General features: G+C 44.9%; 2 protein-coding genes across 2 annotated transcripts; one reads left to right on the top strand and one right to left on the bottom strand.

Annotated features, from left to right (window-relative positions):
• Positions 1–3082: 3082 nt before the first annotated feature.
• Positions 3083–3388, top strand: KCNE5 (potassium voltage-gated channel subfamily E regulatory subunit 5; the record flags this gene model as incomplete). The annotated part of the gene is made up of 1 exon (XM_079541816.1): positions 3083–3388. The coding sequence occupies one exon, from the start codon at positions 3083–3085 to the stop codon at positions 3386–3388; it is 306 nt and encodes a 101-aa protein (XP_079397942.1).
• Positions 3389–10337: 6949 nt separating this feature from the next.
• NXT2 (nuclear transport factor 2 like export factor 2) lies at positions 10338–15673 on the bottom strand (the record flags this gene model as incomplete). The annotated part of the gene is made up of 4 exons (XM_079542105.1): positions 10338–10516; positions 11402–11546; positions 12460–12546; positions 15659–15673. 4 exons carry the CDS (start codon positions 15671–15673, stop codon positions 10338–10340), a joined length of 426 nt encoding a protein of 141 aa, XP_079398231.1.
• Positions 15674–16620: the final 947 nt, after the last annotated feature.

The following is a 16620-nucleotide window of genomic DNA, read 5'->3' as shown; positions in this document are numbered from 1 at the left end:
ACTTGAGTCTGTCAGCAAGTTGTAAGATTTTCTTTTTTAAACCATGAATGTATTTATATGAAATGTATTTTATCTCGATTCCTGCTATCTTCTGTGTCTCGGCTGACTGAGAGTTGCTATTTTCAATGTATATATACACACACCACGCTGACATTTCAAGAACAGAATACAGTTGAAATGGTTAACCAAGTTTGTGTTTCTGGAGTGTTTTGCATGTTGTTTCCAGTTAATGGTCAGCACCTCCCATTCTCTTTGCAATGGAGCATACCCTAACAACAGGGCTTAGCAGAAGTAGCAGCTCAGAAGAACGTACCCGAGGGTAAAAAAGAACCCTGATGTAGCATGTGCTGCAAAAGGATTTGTTCAATCAGCTTCTCATGTATTTTTGGAGAAGGGGGAAAAAGTGAGGGAGGGATTACACTAGGCTTCCTTCAGTTGTAGCATGGAAGTGATTTGCAAATACAGTGCTTGCATTTTGGTAAGAGCTTCTACTAATTCTCAAATCCTTTTGTGACAGAGCTTGTAGAAAAGTAAGGAATGTAGCAAACGTGATTAGCCTCAGCTACACCTAAGGTCACCTCAGAGGGCCAAAGGAGCTGTCTCCAGGGGACAGGAAGGAGAAACAAAGTAAGCTTACATCAAGGGTCATTTAGGAGTCAAAGCAAAGAACATTTTGAAAATAAACCCAGAGCTTTAAATTAATTCCTTATTAAATACTGAACTAGTTGCTCAGAATCACCACCACTTAAAGTCTCTACAGCATCAGAGTCAAAGGTTTAAATGAACACCTTTCAAGGATGGCTTTAACACAGGACCTCAGGTAAGAGCTGGGGGAGAGATTTGCTTCCTGTACAAGTGCAGCAGGTGCCCTTAATTGGTTTAGCATAAACAGGGAAAGTGATGGCCATTCCCTTAAGAGCAGGTTAAGTGGTGTTTAACCAGCCCAGGCAAGCCAACACACAGAGCCCCAGTTCCCATCAAAGGCTTCCTGAGCTGCATGCACGGCACAGGACACATTCTGAGACCACGGGTCATCAGTTCTGGCAGAACCAAACCAACACATTGCTCTAATGATGGATTAGTCATGTTCTGCAACTACAGGCAATCAAAAAATAAATTCTGGTCACGCATTTATGTATTTAAGGATCCCGCCTATTAGTTAAGTGCTATTTACATGAGAAAATGTGTTTAAATTTTAGCCCATGAAATGGAAACTCAAGAAACTAAAAGAGACAACAAAAATGATACAAACAACAACATTCCAGTGCTGCTTTTGCATAAAATGCCACAAAGGTGGTTTACAAAATGCAATCCATAAAGCTCTCAGCCACTATTAACATGGAATGCTAAAGGCTGGGCTCAGGTATTTGACACCACTGTGAAGATACCTGAATTAATGAACAGAACACTTTCCCAGTTAACTCAGAGCTGCTGCACAGTAGGTCATTGGTTGGTTTGTTTGTATTTAACACGATGGGGTCACACTGGCCATGGCAAGCATGTTTGTTGTTGGACCATCATCATCACTTCACTTGATTTGAAAGAGTGCTGGCAGCAGAGGGCTGCTTCATCTCTGTACTGCTTTTTTGCTGGGAGCTGCAGCACGTAGAACCTTGCTGCACCTGTACTGGGGAAGAGAGATGTCTGGAAGAAAAATTAGATCTGATCTATGGTGGACACTGATGAAAACAAGTGTTCTAATGAAGCCCGCAGCAAATTACCCCAGGTAATTTGTCAAATTTGCATTTACTTTGAGATGTTAGCCTTGACATGAGGCCAATGCCCATTAAAGTAAACAAAGTGAGCTCTGGAGCATGCTGATCCTCAGAGCCCTCACACTTTTAAAGAAAAGAAGCAAATACTTCAACAACAGAGCAGCACAAAATGAAAACTGTTGAATTTTCCATTTCTTCTCCAATTTTGAACTACTGCTACCAGTGAGCTGCTGAGCCTACATAAGAACTAAGCCCAGCATCTGCAATGAGCCTCACACCACAAGGACACCTCACAGCAGAGCCCCAGGAGGTGTTGCTGGATTGTGTTTGTTTGAGATGTGGTATCTAACCTACCTCTTCCTGTTGGCCATGGATCAGTTCGTTACTGATGGCTCCCCCCCCACAGAGTGGGCACGAAAAATAGGAATAGTTCTCCTCAGCTGCCTACTCTACTTTACTTTTTGTTCTTGGAGTCAAAACAAACCCAATCATTTGCTCCTGCAGTTCTAAATGGTTCTGCACAATGAAATTGAGCGTCTTCTTTCTACTTGCAACAGAAATGACTGCCTGTGGCACACCTCCCTTTGGTCCTGATGAAGCACAATGCCTGCACATCCCTAACCAAGCATAGCTCTGAAGGGACGTGGTTTTGTAAAAGGGCTCTGCAGAGAAAATCAAAACGGGGCACCTACACACACAGCAGGAAAACACAGCTGACCATATATATGGAGATATATATATTTATATATGGACAGGCTGTGCCCCTGTAACACGACTGCCACAGCCACCTGTGAGCACAGCAGCCACTGAGCTCAGACAGCAACAGGATGGGCCAGCTGAGAACAGGGACACGTGAGGAATTCATATAGAATTCAAAATCCACAGCCATGGGCACAGTGCTCTGAGGAGAAAAAAGTGAAGGGCCTGCTTGTGTCACATCCTCAGTCCCTCTCCACCACACAGGTAGGGAGCAGCCCAACACCAGCCCACCAATATTCAACGCTCAAGTCCTTCAGGTCAAGCAACAGCCTCTGCAGTTAATTACTGTTTGAATTACTCCAATTCTGCCGTATCTGAGCTGCTCTCCTTCCGGCTGAATCTTTCAAATGGATGACGTTTTCCTTTCTAGAGTAAGGATACGCATTTGACTGAGCTGTGAGGCTGTGGCACGGGCCCCCCCAAACACGCTCCCAGCACCACGCTCTGCTCTGCGTGGCAGCGCTGCAGGGAGGACTTACAGCAGGAGCGCACAGCAGGAGGCAGAGCCCCGCGGCTTTGGGCGGAGCCTCAGCCCTCCCGCACGCACCGTTTCTGACCCAGCTCCGGGCGGATCGGCGCGTCGCCGCCAGAGCTCGGCGCAGCCCGCAATGAACTGCAGCGAGGCGCGGCGGCTGCAGGCGCTGCTGGGCGCAGTGCTGCGGGAGCTGCGCCGCGGAACCAACGCCAGCGCGGCGGCCGCCGAGCCCGGGGGCGACGCCTCGCTGTACATCCTGCTCATCATGATCTTCTACGGCTGCCTGGCCGGGGGGCTCATCCTGGCCTACACGCGCTCGCGGAAGCTGGAGTCCAAGCACGACCCCTACCACCTCTACATCGAGCGCGACTGGGGCCGCGGCGGCCCGGGCCAGGCGGCCGAGGAGGGCGGACCGGCCGAAGAGGAGCGGCCGCTGTGAGCCCGGGACGGCAGGTTGGCGGTCCTGCCGCCCTGTAACCGGGGGCTGGCCGGTACCGCTTTCCGCAATAAAAGCCTGCGCTGCCGTGCGTCCGGAGAGCATCACTTATCCCTACAGCTGCAGACATCCCTCAAAATCGGCGCGTGGGCCGTTCTCTCACCGCACCGCCGTCACGCTAGCTGCCGCTTTCTGACAGCAAAGCTACAGTTCTAAAGCCCTTCCTCAACTTGGCAGCCGCAACGTTGCGGGGAATAGCCGTACATCAGCTGCACGAGGTGACGAGGGGTTTTGTTTTTACAAAAACCCTGAAATTACAGGAGCTTCACATCATGAACCACTGCACCAGGACCACAGCAACGGGGCCTCAGTCACATCAGAGCTTCCGCGAGGAATTCCTTCAACGCAATCAGAATTAAGCTGACTACAACCAACGTTCTCCCATCACAAAGAGCGAATTACTACACATCCAAACCCTTTTCAGTCCTGTCCCAGTGAAGCGTCCACCAGCAGGACCGCGGCCTCCACGAGGCATTACAGACCAACAGCACAGAAAGTACTGCAGACCTGCAGAGCTCACCTCAGCTGGGCAAGGATAGGGAAGAGGCTGTCACCATTTCCCAAGTACGAGACTTGCACACACTGACTTGGCACAGCCCATCCTATGTCTGCCCCCGGCCCTGCGCCACGTGGCAGCAGCTCATCACACTGAGCAGCCGGCAGGAATCAGCAATTCATCTTTGCAACTCATTCTCAGTTGATCCATTACCTGGGAATTTTCAAAAGAAACACACAGAGCTGCAATCAGGCATTCAGCTCAAGTACTTTCATAAGCCCTCTGTTACCAGAGAAAAACACCCCTCATCCACCATCACACCCAATTCATTGCTTTTTGCCGGTACGTGAACAGCTGCTTTCGAGGAGGAAGCACAGGAGTCAAACTTCATCAGAAATCTGACAAACACGAGAGCCACTGCCACAGCACTGAGCTGACACGCTGCTCTCACAAAAACAAGGTCACACATCTCATTTGTTTTTATGGTTCTGTTGCTTTTAAAAAATACATTTCAATTAAAACATTAAAAGTTAAAATAAGTTTTGTTACTTATGTACATTGAGTACAGTATATATTTCACATGGGCTGCTCTGAAAGTAACACCCCCTGTTTATGATACTGGTCCTCAACAGGGGCAGCAGCGGTGGGATGGCAGCAGAGGCTGAACCTTCCCAGCAGTATCTCATTACCTGCTGCTGCCGTGAGGCAGATGGCAGCAGAGGGGCAGTCTGACACGGTGGTGTCTGACATGAGGTGGGATGAAGCGAAGGGGTGGAATTGAATTCCTCCATGAATGTCAGCTGCCATTCATTACTGCTCTCTGCATGTTTCCAGAGACCACGCAGCGGTGTGAGCACAGTGAGGAGTGGGATTTTGACGAGCATGCAGGCTCTTGTTCATTGCTGGTGAAAACACAGCTGATGAAAAACAGTGCTTTGTAGCTGAGAATTTGCTCTGTCGAGTAGTTATGTGCTCTTTGCATCTGTTGTTGCATCTGTGGAAATAATGAGGTGGCACTACTTTCAGAGACCTACATACACGTGGCCCAAAGCAATTCCTCTTCACTCAGTGTGGCCCAGGCAACCCAAGAGGTTGGACATCCATGTGTTAACGCTTCAACACATTCGCATTTAAATGTGCTCTCAGTATGTTTTATTTAGTATCAGTCACTATTTTCCACTGCTCCATTCTACAGATTACCACACAATAGCTCTGGTGGTCCCCTGCATCAGCACCCAACCAACACCACCACCGACATATCTTCACAACACAACTCACCCCCCAAATAACACATGATACACCACACTTAGATCCTGTCTAAAAAAAGGGCAGCCCTTGTGAAAACATTTCAAATAAGGCACAAAATCTCCTGCCAAGTAAGTAACAAAGCACCCCATTCTAATTATCTGCAGTTCTACTGGTACGTTTCAACACCTGAAAGAATTACCTGGTCTCGGTCAACTGTAGCACTTTGCAACTTTCATTAGTCCATCTATTCTGCCTTATAGTTATGGTTCAACCAGACATCTAAATAAGATAACACGTTATCTGCCAGTTGGAAACCTTAAAGAACAGTGATGCTTCCTGTATTTCCTATGGCTTTGAACAACAAGTCATTTTTTGGGAGCTGATTCCGGCCCTGCGGAAGCCACCACACACCACCACTGCAGAGTGCAATGCTCTCTTAAAGCACTAAAAGTTATTTTTTTTTCCCCCTCCCCACTGAGCATATTTGAATTAAAATAATGCCTGGCCACACCATAGCTGGTGCTGCTGCTGCTGTCAATTTTACAGTCTCCAGGAACACCTTGGAAGCGCTTGGGGGAAGACACAGCTTTATTTCTGTTCAGGATACAAGGTGGGTAATCACAACTCAAACACCTCAAGCCTTCACAGCCAGCTCTCACTTCACAGCCCCAGATCCTTCCCTGCTGCACAGGTCGCCAGCCACTCTGTCCCAAACCAGCAGCACTGCATGGGGCTGTTGTGGCCAACGCACAGGACCCAGCACCGGGTCTCACTGAACCTCGTACAATTGGCCTCAGCCAATCCACACCCCACTGCAGTCTTTCCACTCTCAAGCAGTTCAACACTTCCTGCCAACTTGGTGTCATTCACAAACTTACTGGAGGTGCACTGAATCTCCTCATCCAGATCATTCATAAGGTTCTAAATTCAGTAAGTTTCTAAATTCACTTCTGCACACAAGCAAAAATAACTGGTGTTTTATCTCTAGCCATGATTTATTTTTCCCCAGCATTCCTCACTCTTTATGCTACATCAGCTATCAGAGCTCTTCTCAGAATAATTACTAAGAAGTGATTATTTGCAGTCTCACTAAAATCCATACCTTCAAACACAGCAAGAACATTACAATATAGTTAGCATTACTTGCTTCTAGAACAACACCTGTTTCTGCAGACTCTGACCCTGCACTGCCATCCTCTTCATTACCAGCAACCAAAAGCCATCCACACTAAGTGATCATCAGTCATTCAACATCAACAACCAAATAAATAGAATGAAGCATGTGAATTACCACATGAAACACTCCTTATTCAAGTGCCTTGTTTCTTCTTAGCACAGAAAGAGCAGAGGCTCAACAACGTGTTACCAGATTGTAAATACTTTTATATTTACAATCCAAGATTCTGGAAAAAAAATTGTTTGGCTTCATCCAAATATTTCATTCATTCAAATGTTTGTTGGACAGCAGTAAAACAACAGTAAATTTCTATAGGAGGAGGTAAGGATAGTAAGGACAGGCAACAGCAATTTCAGATCGCCCAAGGGTAGCATCCCAGCCCAGTAACAGAGGAGGAATCACTTACCCCTTCCTGAGAATCAGGGCTTGCCCAGCGCTCCAAAGGCAGCATCTCCAAGCACAGATGCTTCCCTTGTGGCTGCCAGCCCTTAAATGAGGTCAGAGAGGGGCAGACCCTGGGCCCACCCCTTCTGGTCACACTGGTGAATTGCTTCCACCTGTGTTCCCAGGGCTGGCTACACCCCTGCGCCAGGCGCTCAGTCACTGGTTCAGGCCAGTGATCTCCATACAGTGGGAAACATCAATCTGAGAGTGATGTTCTGGCCAGCTCAACAGCATTTACTGCTTCACAGTGCTCTTGGCATTTGCTAGAGGATTACTTATTACTCCAAGTAACTTTTCTGACACATCGCCTGTTCTGCAGTGTCCCAGCACCAGCTGCAACAATCAGAACACATAACTCACAGCTAGAACACAAGCAGTAAAGATAAAGAAGCCACAAATTATTTCCTGAACTTTAATATCTTAAGAACAAGCTACGAAAATGTCTTAAGGAAAAAAAAGGGGCTTTCTCTTTTTAAAATGGAATCTTACAAGAAGTCTTTTAACAACTCTGAAAACTTACAAAATATACCCAAGTGCTGATAAAACAGCATTTCTTTTATAATGTGCTTTTTCTCAGTCATGGTAATGAAATGCAAGCATATCAAAAGTGTCATTTGCATCACAAGAACAAACCGCTTTTCTCCATCCCGAGGAACAGTACAAGTATGTTAGGTCAATTTAACTGCAGTACGGTCGAATAACAAAGCAACATTAAGAACAATGACTTACAAAGACAATACAGGGAAAGCACACAACACAGAACGTCTATCAAGACTTCAGCTGCCACAGCTTAGTATGTGGAAGTGCTCAGCTCTTCACCTGGCTTTGTTTCACTATCTGGTTGTACATTACTGACTTGGGATCAAGCAAAACTTAATAGTTTGCTTATCAAGCAAAACATATTTGTTCCTGGTTACAGTTCAGAGCATAAATATGTTCACTTCTCGGATGTCTGGCGTAAACTTCAGACATTACAGCACAGTCAACAAGAAGGAACATTAAACCAGCACTGACTGATTTGGTACGTAATGGAATAAAAAGCAGTTCTATGTTTTCTTCTGTTAACTTCACCGCAGGAGTGATAACAAGCTGCAGCATCCCTAACTTATCCAGCTACTTGGAAAGAGGCTTTCTGTCTGTAAATAGACAGCACACAGCTAGTACTTTCCCCTAGACTAAAGCAGCTGATCTCTAATAAGCTTCCCTCCCAATATCCCCATATGCACACCAAGTCCAATTCCAACTATACATCTTACTAAATAAGAGTATAAACCACGTCTGTGCATCTAGACAGGCAGTAAGCCTCCTACATATCACGTCTGGCAGGTCTTTTTTTTTTTTTAAATATTATTTGCAGATGCCAGATTTAAAGGCAGTGTATATTTAAATAGCATGAAAGTAATCAATAGGAACAAAACGATCAAAACGTTGTCTCAGATATCAAAATCTCCCACTCTGCATAGAAAAGAGCTTCAAAATCAGTATACAAATCAGAATTTGGATCCAAACATCCAGTAAGTATTTACTCCCAGAACAAGCTTATTAGGTGCAAGTATATGTGTGTGTCCTGGCAAATGTGCTCAGAGTTTGAAGGTAAATGTTACAGGTGCACCCATCGCTACATTTCAAGAGACAAAACCCGTTTGGTGCGTGTAAGCAGGCTGTAACACTGCTGATGGAACGAAGAACAAACAAGGAAAGCACAGCACACCAGTCACAGTTCTACAGTGCTGTGTGAGAAACAGGCAAACTGAGGGTTCTCTTCTCAAATTCACAGAAGAAATGCAAATATATAAACCCCGTATATTCTGTTAAGAACAAACTGAATAAAGCAACCCTTTCTTCACTACACACAGACATAACAATGCATTTACAGTATTTACAATTTTCAAGAATTCTGGATTTTTTACATTGCTTGCAGAAACCAAGTATTCCTCAGGTTGAAAACAAACAGTTACACAGTAGCTTCAGAAACCACTCAGTATAGCAGCAGTTTCTGAAGCAAGTCAGGTTACCAATTCCAACGTACATCCCATGATGTAAAGAGCACCTTTACATTATATAAAGCCACCCATTTCACCTAAGTACCCCGTTATCTGTAGGATAATATCACACCAACCACAGGTGTTTTATACACGCTAGAAACTGCTCATTTTCACAGTTTTCCAATTTAGGTAATAGAACCAAGTGAGCTGCAGTCCTAATGGCTGCTGCTGTCACTGCAATAGTATTAACAATTTCCCCTCGTGTATTTTCATTAGCAAGCAAGTGTATTATCACATGTAAAACTATATGAAAACATCCATATTCAGATGTACTTTATAAGTTCCCAAGTTAAGATGGGCAATCTTCTAGCCTGCACCCATGAAAACTGTTTATGAAAGCTGCTGCTTAAAGCAAGAAAAAAATACAATAGAATGAATATGGAAAATGTTAAAGAAACATGAAAAGTGTAATAAAAATCTGCAGACAAGGAAGGTAGTACTTGTGTTCAGACCTTCTTTTTCTAAGTTAAAAGTAATCAAGGAACCCGTTCTGAATAACAGCACCGAAGAGAAAAATTGAAGACTTCACAGTAACACACACCTTTAGTGTCTTTTTTTATTATTATTACAATATTTTCTGAAAAAATAACAGGGATTCAAAAATTGCAGACTTTAGATGGGAAGAATATTCTGTCCTTCACAGTGACAGAACTGACAGAGCAGACAGAAATGATGTTACTGACCTATTTCTTACACTACAAGACTTCAAAACAAAAACTGCGGCTGAAGTCCTTCACATGTATTTGACAAGAGTTGTTGGCACTGAAGTTCTGAGTTATTCAGTATTCGCTAAATATGAACTAATATAAATTAACAATCACCGAATTCTGAGATGCTTAAGTCAAAAGAAAACCTGACAAGATACAGTCCTTCCATCTCAGTGAAGGTAACGCTAGGTTTCCAACAGACTATTTGAGAGATTATACACTCACAGGCTGTATTTGCAACTTTCACAAAGAGCAGAAATCACTGCCAGTCCTCACAAGCCTCTTACAACCAGGAGCAGGTAGCTCTGAGAATTCTATGTACACGCCGCGGGCATCTTCTTCAAAAGAGCTAAGATGCTACTGTAAAAACAGGCCTGTTCAAACTGAAGCAGTTACACGTTTGGTCAGAACTATACAATAAGAGAATTTTGTGTTCAAAGTTTCTGCGTTACATACAAAAAGTCTGTAAGTGGCAGCACAGCTGCACGTAAGGCATTTTAGGAATGATTCCAACACAGCTCATTACCTTCAGCATTTCCTTAGGTTCGACTCCTTCGGCATTTCATTACCTTCAACTAACATGAGCAACCCGTTACATTTTCAGATCGTTTATTATTAAAGCCAACGGCCACTGGGATTGAGCCTGAGACATCCGCAGACCTTCCATAACGACAGATGCAACACGAAGACTGAGCGCAGCCCGCAGTCAGAGCGGCCAGCTGAACAGCCAGCTTCATGCCGTGCAATGAGAGGTCGCTTCCCGCACCGCTCCTCGCTAGTTGGCCCAGTCCTGAAAGCGGAAACAGTCACTCGCGATCTTCCACACCGTGCTGTTGGATGTGGCCTGTGCTGTCAGCAAGAAGTTCTGGTTGAAGTAGCGCTGCTTGTTGCCATCAAATTTTACTGTCCCACAAGTCACCACGAGGACTGTTGTCTGGCTTTGAGTAGCTTGCTCTTCACATGAAGAAAAAACAAAGAAAACAACCCAAACAAAGACTAACAGGTGAAAGAAGTAGGAAACGTGCATTTTATTCAATTCTGTTACACTAGTTACAGGCTAGCAGTTGGTTACACGTCCACGAGAAATACAGCTTTCTTACATCACTTCCATGTAGACAACGGTGTATTCACTTGCCAACAGCACTTTTCACTGGGTTTTACATTTCCATCTAATGTTGTTCATTTGAGACCACTATAAACATCCTCCCCATCTTTTTAGAAAAAGCTCTCTTTGTTTGATACGTGTATGTATCCAGCAAGTTGCATACACGTTCTCCTCTCCCTCCTCTATTAGCTTGTATCCTTTCACAGCAAAGGAAAGCAAGCATGCTTGACCACGGGCTTTTGCCTTATACTGCAGAAATATTCCTCAGAAGTCATTTACTAACTTCTCAATTGTGTAAGCATTTCTTTAGCAATTGCTAATTAGAAATCGAATGAACTTAGCATCTATTCAAGATGTAAAGAAGTCAGAGCACATACAGATTAATAATCTGTCTCACATATTATTGCATGGCAGCAGCAGAGGCTACAGCAGAGGTCTCTCGACTCGCACACCGTCAAGGACAACATCATCTGTTAAGCTCAACCTTTCCAATACATGAGAACACAACACATCTGAACACAATCTTAACAAAAAAAGAACATTTTCCCAGACATGAGGTACAGTGTGGAGTTGCTGCACCTCCTGGTTTTGTGCTTTATTTATGCACAGCTTTACCTTCCAACCCTCAATATTTTCACTAATAAACAGTCCCTAGAGAAATATTGAGCACTGTTACGTTGTATTTCTATATCAATACTTATAAAATGACTAAATAAATAGTAATAGAAGCTTACCATGAACAGGCTGGCAGTCCAACACATTAACCTGGAATTCACTGGATGGCAACATTTCAAAAAACTCATTCAGTGCCTCTTGTCCAGAGACTGCGTTTCCATTCCAAATTAATGTTGCTTTGTCCAAATACAGCCTGGTCAGAGCCTGAGAGATCACAAACAGACTTATTTGGGGACAGAGGGTAAGCACATACAGTGCACAACATCTCAACACTGGAGTTGAAAGAATGTTTTGTATTACCAATTACTTCTGCTCCCTGAGGAAATAAAATGCCTTCCTCAATTATTAAGTTCTAAAAAATAGTGCTCCTGAACAAAAATTGAAATAGAAGCACGTTTTGCTTTATGACTAGTAAAGTGACTTGTACCTCTAAATTTCAATACTGATGGCATTTCCTAGTGATGTAACTGAGCTGCCTGCTAACGAAAGGAAAGCACTACCTGTGCAGAATTAGCTCACCACCGATTTTGTGCACACAAATGCAATACCAGTAGTCAAAAAGTATGATTTCAGGTAAAAAGAAACAAGACTGGGAGCAGTGGAACCATGCAAGAGGACAATTATGTGCAGCAGAGCAGAACCTTCCCAGTATTTCATAAGCTGCAGCTTATGGGCCATTACCTCTCAAGGAAGCTGTTGCTACATCTGTGCCTATCCTGCCTGAGCACAATATGACTATGCAGTAACATGCAGCTGCTGATACTTTCACGTTCACCTACATTTTTTAAATTACAACTATAATACATTGTACCTCAGAGGTCAGCTAACAAATCCTGCACCTCTAACATGTATCTGGATTTGAACTGAACTACTATGCTGAAGAACAGTGAGGTAATTGCTAACAGGGCCCCTTTCTGAACGGTGCTGTGCAGTAACACAAAGCAATCCTTTACAGGGCAGCCTAGGAGGCCAAGCTGAGACCTCTGCTCCAATGCAATTCACAGGAACCAACTTCAAGTGTAAGTACTTGAAGACTTACTTTCAAGTGTAATGGTAGCTAGAAAAGCACATGAAACTATCCAAAACAGTTCAAGGTATTGGTAAAACATGTACATACCCTTCTTCTTTTATCCATAGTCTCATAATAAATGTTGACAAATTCTTCTGCAGCTCTGCAGGCTTGATCCACATAGGTTTTGAAATCCTGGAGGTAAAAAAAAAAAAAAAAAGGACAAAAAGCTTAAGTATTTTTTCGTTTCATATTTAATTACAATATACTATATTATTATTTATATTCTGTGCAAACTAGCCATCTAAGCAGTAGCTCTCACTAGTGAGCAGCCAAAATCACTGTATTCTCCACTCTCACTGAAAGATGACGTCAAGCAATGCTGAAACTGATTGCAAACTGCTTTTCTACTTCCTGGAAGTATCTCATTAGCTTCCAGCAAGCCTTAGGACTCATCTCTGAATGCTGGTTTATTTATTGTATTGAAATTGAAAATGGTTGCATTGGAAAATGGGCTCCAGCTGGTTGAAGCGTTGTGAACGCACAAGCATTCAGTGAAAAGAGCTGCTGCTTTCTGTGATGGATGTTCTGAGTTAAAGGAACGCAATGTATCCAACACGTTGCTGAAAATGAACTCCATCACACCACCACACTTGATTTTTTTAAACCAAATTCATAGGGGTATTTTAAAGTATCTCTATAGAAAGAGAGATATATGCAAAAAGTAATAATAGTTCTACTATAGCAGGGAAAGTGAGTGCCCACTGGCATGCTGAACATTCTACTACTATTAATCACTCCAATTCTGCATCCACAAGAACTAAGCACCTCTCACATCTTTTTTAAATCATTTGACGTCACAATACTGAACTGGGATCTCATTTGGTAATTTACTCAGTTTGTTTACTGAACAGCAATATCTCAATTTCCTGCCTACAGACCTGTGAGGACTACTCCAAAAGCAAAGCCTCCTATTTTGTGATGTTGGTTCACCGTGTCAGAGGCAGATGGTGGTGGTACAGCAGCAGAGCTGAACCTTCCCACCAATATCCCATTACATTTTGTGCCATGTGACAGATGGCAGCAGAAGGGCAGCCTGACATGGTGACTGACATGGAAGTGAGGATGAAGCAAAGAAGTGGAACTGAATTCCTCTGTGTGGAAGACATGGCACCTACTGCCACTCATCAACGCTTGCTGAATGTTTTTGGAGACCAATCAGTGGGTGTGAACACAGTGGGGGGGGGCAGTGCATTGCAGCAGTGGTGGCAGTGACAGCTCAGCATGCAGGTTCTTGTTTATCACTAGTGAAAAAGCACAGCTAATGGTGGTGACTGTAGTGGAAAACAGTGTTTTGTAGTTGAAAACTTGTTAGAATGGCGAGGATGGACTCTTTTCAGTGGTGAATGGAGACAGGACAAGGGGAAACGGCTGGAAACTGCAGCACAGGAAATTCCACACAAACGTGCACAAGAACTTCTTTACAGTGAGGTGACGGAGCACTGGAACAGGCTGCCAGGGAGGTGGTGGAGTCTCCTTCTCTGGAGATGTTCAAGACCTGCCTGGATGCCAACCTGTGCGACCTGGTGTGGGGAACCTGCTTTGGCAGGGGGTTGGACTCGATGATCTCTGGAGGTCCCTTCCAACCCCTACAATTCTGTGATTCTGTGATTCAATCACACAGCGCTATTGTGCTCCTTGTATATGTTGTAGTTCCCATGAAAACACATAGGAGGCAATACTTACAGAGCAAGCTACTTGTAATCTTTAATTTCGCATCGTAATGATGTTTTGTTTAAAGTGTTATAATTTCTCATTCTTCTATTTCAACATTACATTCTCAACATTTATAATCCCATCAGTACATCACAACTCCGTTATTTTTCTTGGTCGTCTTTAATGAATACATGCCAAAACTACCACCAGTTCCTACATTACCCCAAGAAACACTTTTACTTGGAAAAATTTCCATGCTACAAAATACTCACCAGCATATCAAATAACCTCTGCTTACTCTATAGGGACAAACTGTCTCGCATTACTACTTTTTTAAATTCCCTGTGGATGGACATGACACTGTTCTTCTCCATCTCCTCCAACAGTTTCTGTACCCAGAGGCCAATTCTCGAGCCAAAGGCACTGTATTCCTGCAAGTGCCAACAGAAACTGTGACACCATGAGATAAGGAGTGTCAGAGCACCGACTGGTGAGCAGTAATCATAACCTGACTGGTTAGTTATTTGGGGCAGATGGCTGTTATTACTCCATCAGCATGCATTTGTACACACACTTTCTAACCAGGAGCCAAACATGCTGCCAGTTAGTCACTGCACAGACAGAACAGGTGTGATGGAGACCAACAGAGAAACACCAGGGTAAAACAAAGAGCAGTTAGGGAACCTGTAATGTATAATCATAGAATCCCTAGAGTTGGTAGGGACCTCTGAGGGCCATGTGGTCCAAATTCCTGAAATGAACAGGGACAACAGAGCTAGATCAGGGCCTTATCCAGCCTCGCCTTGAAAGTCTCCGGGGATTTTATAGGGATTTAAGTCAAACAGAAAATAAGCTGCATAAGTTTTAATACTCAGAACAAGTTCTTTTTAATGGTAACCCTGTACACATATTTAGAAACCTCCTCAGACATCTGATCTGGCCTCTCACTCAAAGGTCAGCTCTGAGGTCTGATCTAGCTTCCAAGACAGGCCTGACTACTCAGAGTCCTAGCTCTAATCACATTTTGAACATCTGTAAGGATGGAGATTTCAGTTTCTCACTGCTGCCATTCCAACACCCAACCAGCTCACAGGGAAATCTTTCTTCTCGGCATTTAACAAGAACGTGGTACTCAAATTACTACTTTTTTGGAAGACTCTGATGACAATTCCCAAACGTTAGTTTTCCCTTTAATACTCCACCACCTACTCAGGGCCCGAAGCCCTTCAGCCACACACAGGGGAGGGGGAGGAGCCGGCCTCTGGCCGACGGCAGTCAGAGCCGCTCGGGCAACGCGAGCAGCTAAGGAGCAGAGACCGCCCGCTGTCCCTCTCTCCCCTCCGCCGCCGCCCGCCCCACGCGGGCATCCCCTCATCTCCAGAAGCGCTGCGCCCGGGCCCGGGACAGAGAAGGCCAGGCGGAACCGCGCTCCGCTCCGGGCCGCCTCCGTGCGAGGCCGCAGCTCCCCGCCTCACAACCGTAGCCCTGACCGGCGGCTCCTCCCGCTCCACCGCGAGGACCCTGCAGCAGTAACCGAGCCCGAGCCCCAGCCCAGGCTGTCCCCGGCGCGGCGGGCGGCGCGAGGACTTACCACAGAGGCGGCCATGAGGCGGCAGCAGGCGCTCCAGGCCCCTCCCGGCGCGAGGCGGGCGGCGGAAGTGCGCTGCGATCAACGGCCGCCACTTCCGGCCGCGCTCAGCCAAGAGCGCTTCCGGCCCGCCGCTCGCTGCTTTCGGGGCCACCGGTTCGAGACCGCGGCGGTCACGGCCGTCTGACTTGTGAAGAACTGAATGTGGTTCAAGTGTAGAGCGGCATAGGGCATGGCTCCGTTGTGGTTAATTTAATGATCTTTTCTCTGCTGCCCCTTATTGCGGCTGGAGGGCTGCGGACGTAAAACCGGGTCGCTGTCTCTGTTTTTCCCACCTGTTTCAGATCTGCTCTCGCTCCCCCTCGCGCACCCCTCGGGGACTGCTGGGGAGCGGACGGGGAATTTGGGTCAGGGCATCTGAGGCCGTGCCCTTTGGTAGATTGAGTCACGTCCAGCAGCGTCAGCTGCGTGCTCATTTGTCATTGCTGTGTAGGAGTTGTAAAGCTGAGAAACAACGTGACCCACTGGATTAACATCTGCTCCCTGAAGATTGCTTAACAGAAAAGTTCAGACGCCTTCCCGTTTGAAATCTCCAGTCTGTTGCCGTGTCACTACATTACCACATTCCTTCTTTGCTTTAAATTAATAGAAGTGCTTCATAATAATAAAAAGAAGTATCATCAATTTCCAAATAGAAAAGCAAGGTGTTGGAATGATACGGGATTTGTTCCAGATCACAAAGGGAGACAGCTGCAGAACCAAAAACTGTAATCCTAATCTTTTATCTTCACCACATAAATATCCTTGCTACACTGGATTACTAACAATTACCCCTATCTGTTATCTTCATTCTCTATTTCCTGTTTATTTTCTTCATACGGGTGCCAATGCGTCTGAAAAGTACGATGCTGTGTTCCTTTTCTGTGGATTCAATTGGTAGGAAATGACCACTATAAATCCCAATG

The sequence above is a fragment of the Tetrao urogallus genome, assembly GCF_951394365.1.
Source record: "Tetrao urogallus genome assembly, chromosome: 13".
Lineage (NCBI taxonomy): Eukaryota > Metazoa > Chordata > Aves > Galliformes > Phasianidae > Tetrao > Tetrao urogallus.
The sequence above is the reverse complement of the archived record's forward strand: the minus strand, read 5'-3'. Positions and strand labels throughout refer to the sequence as shown.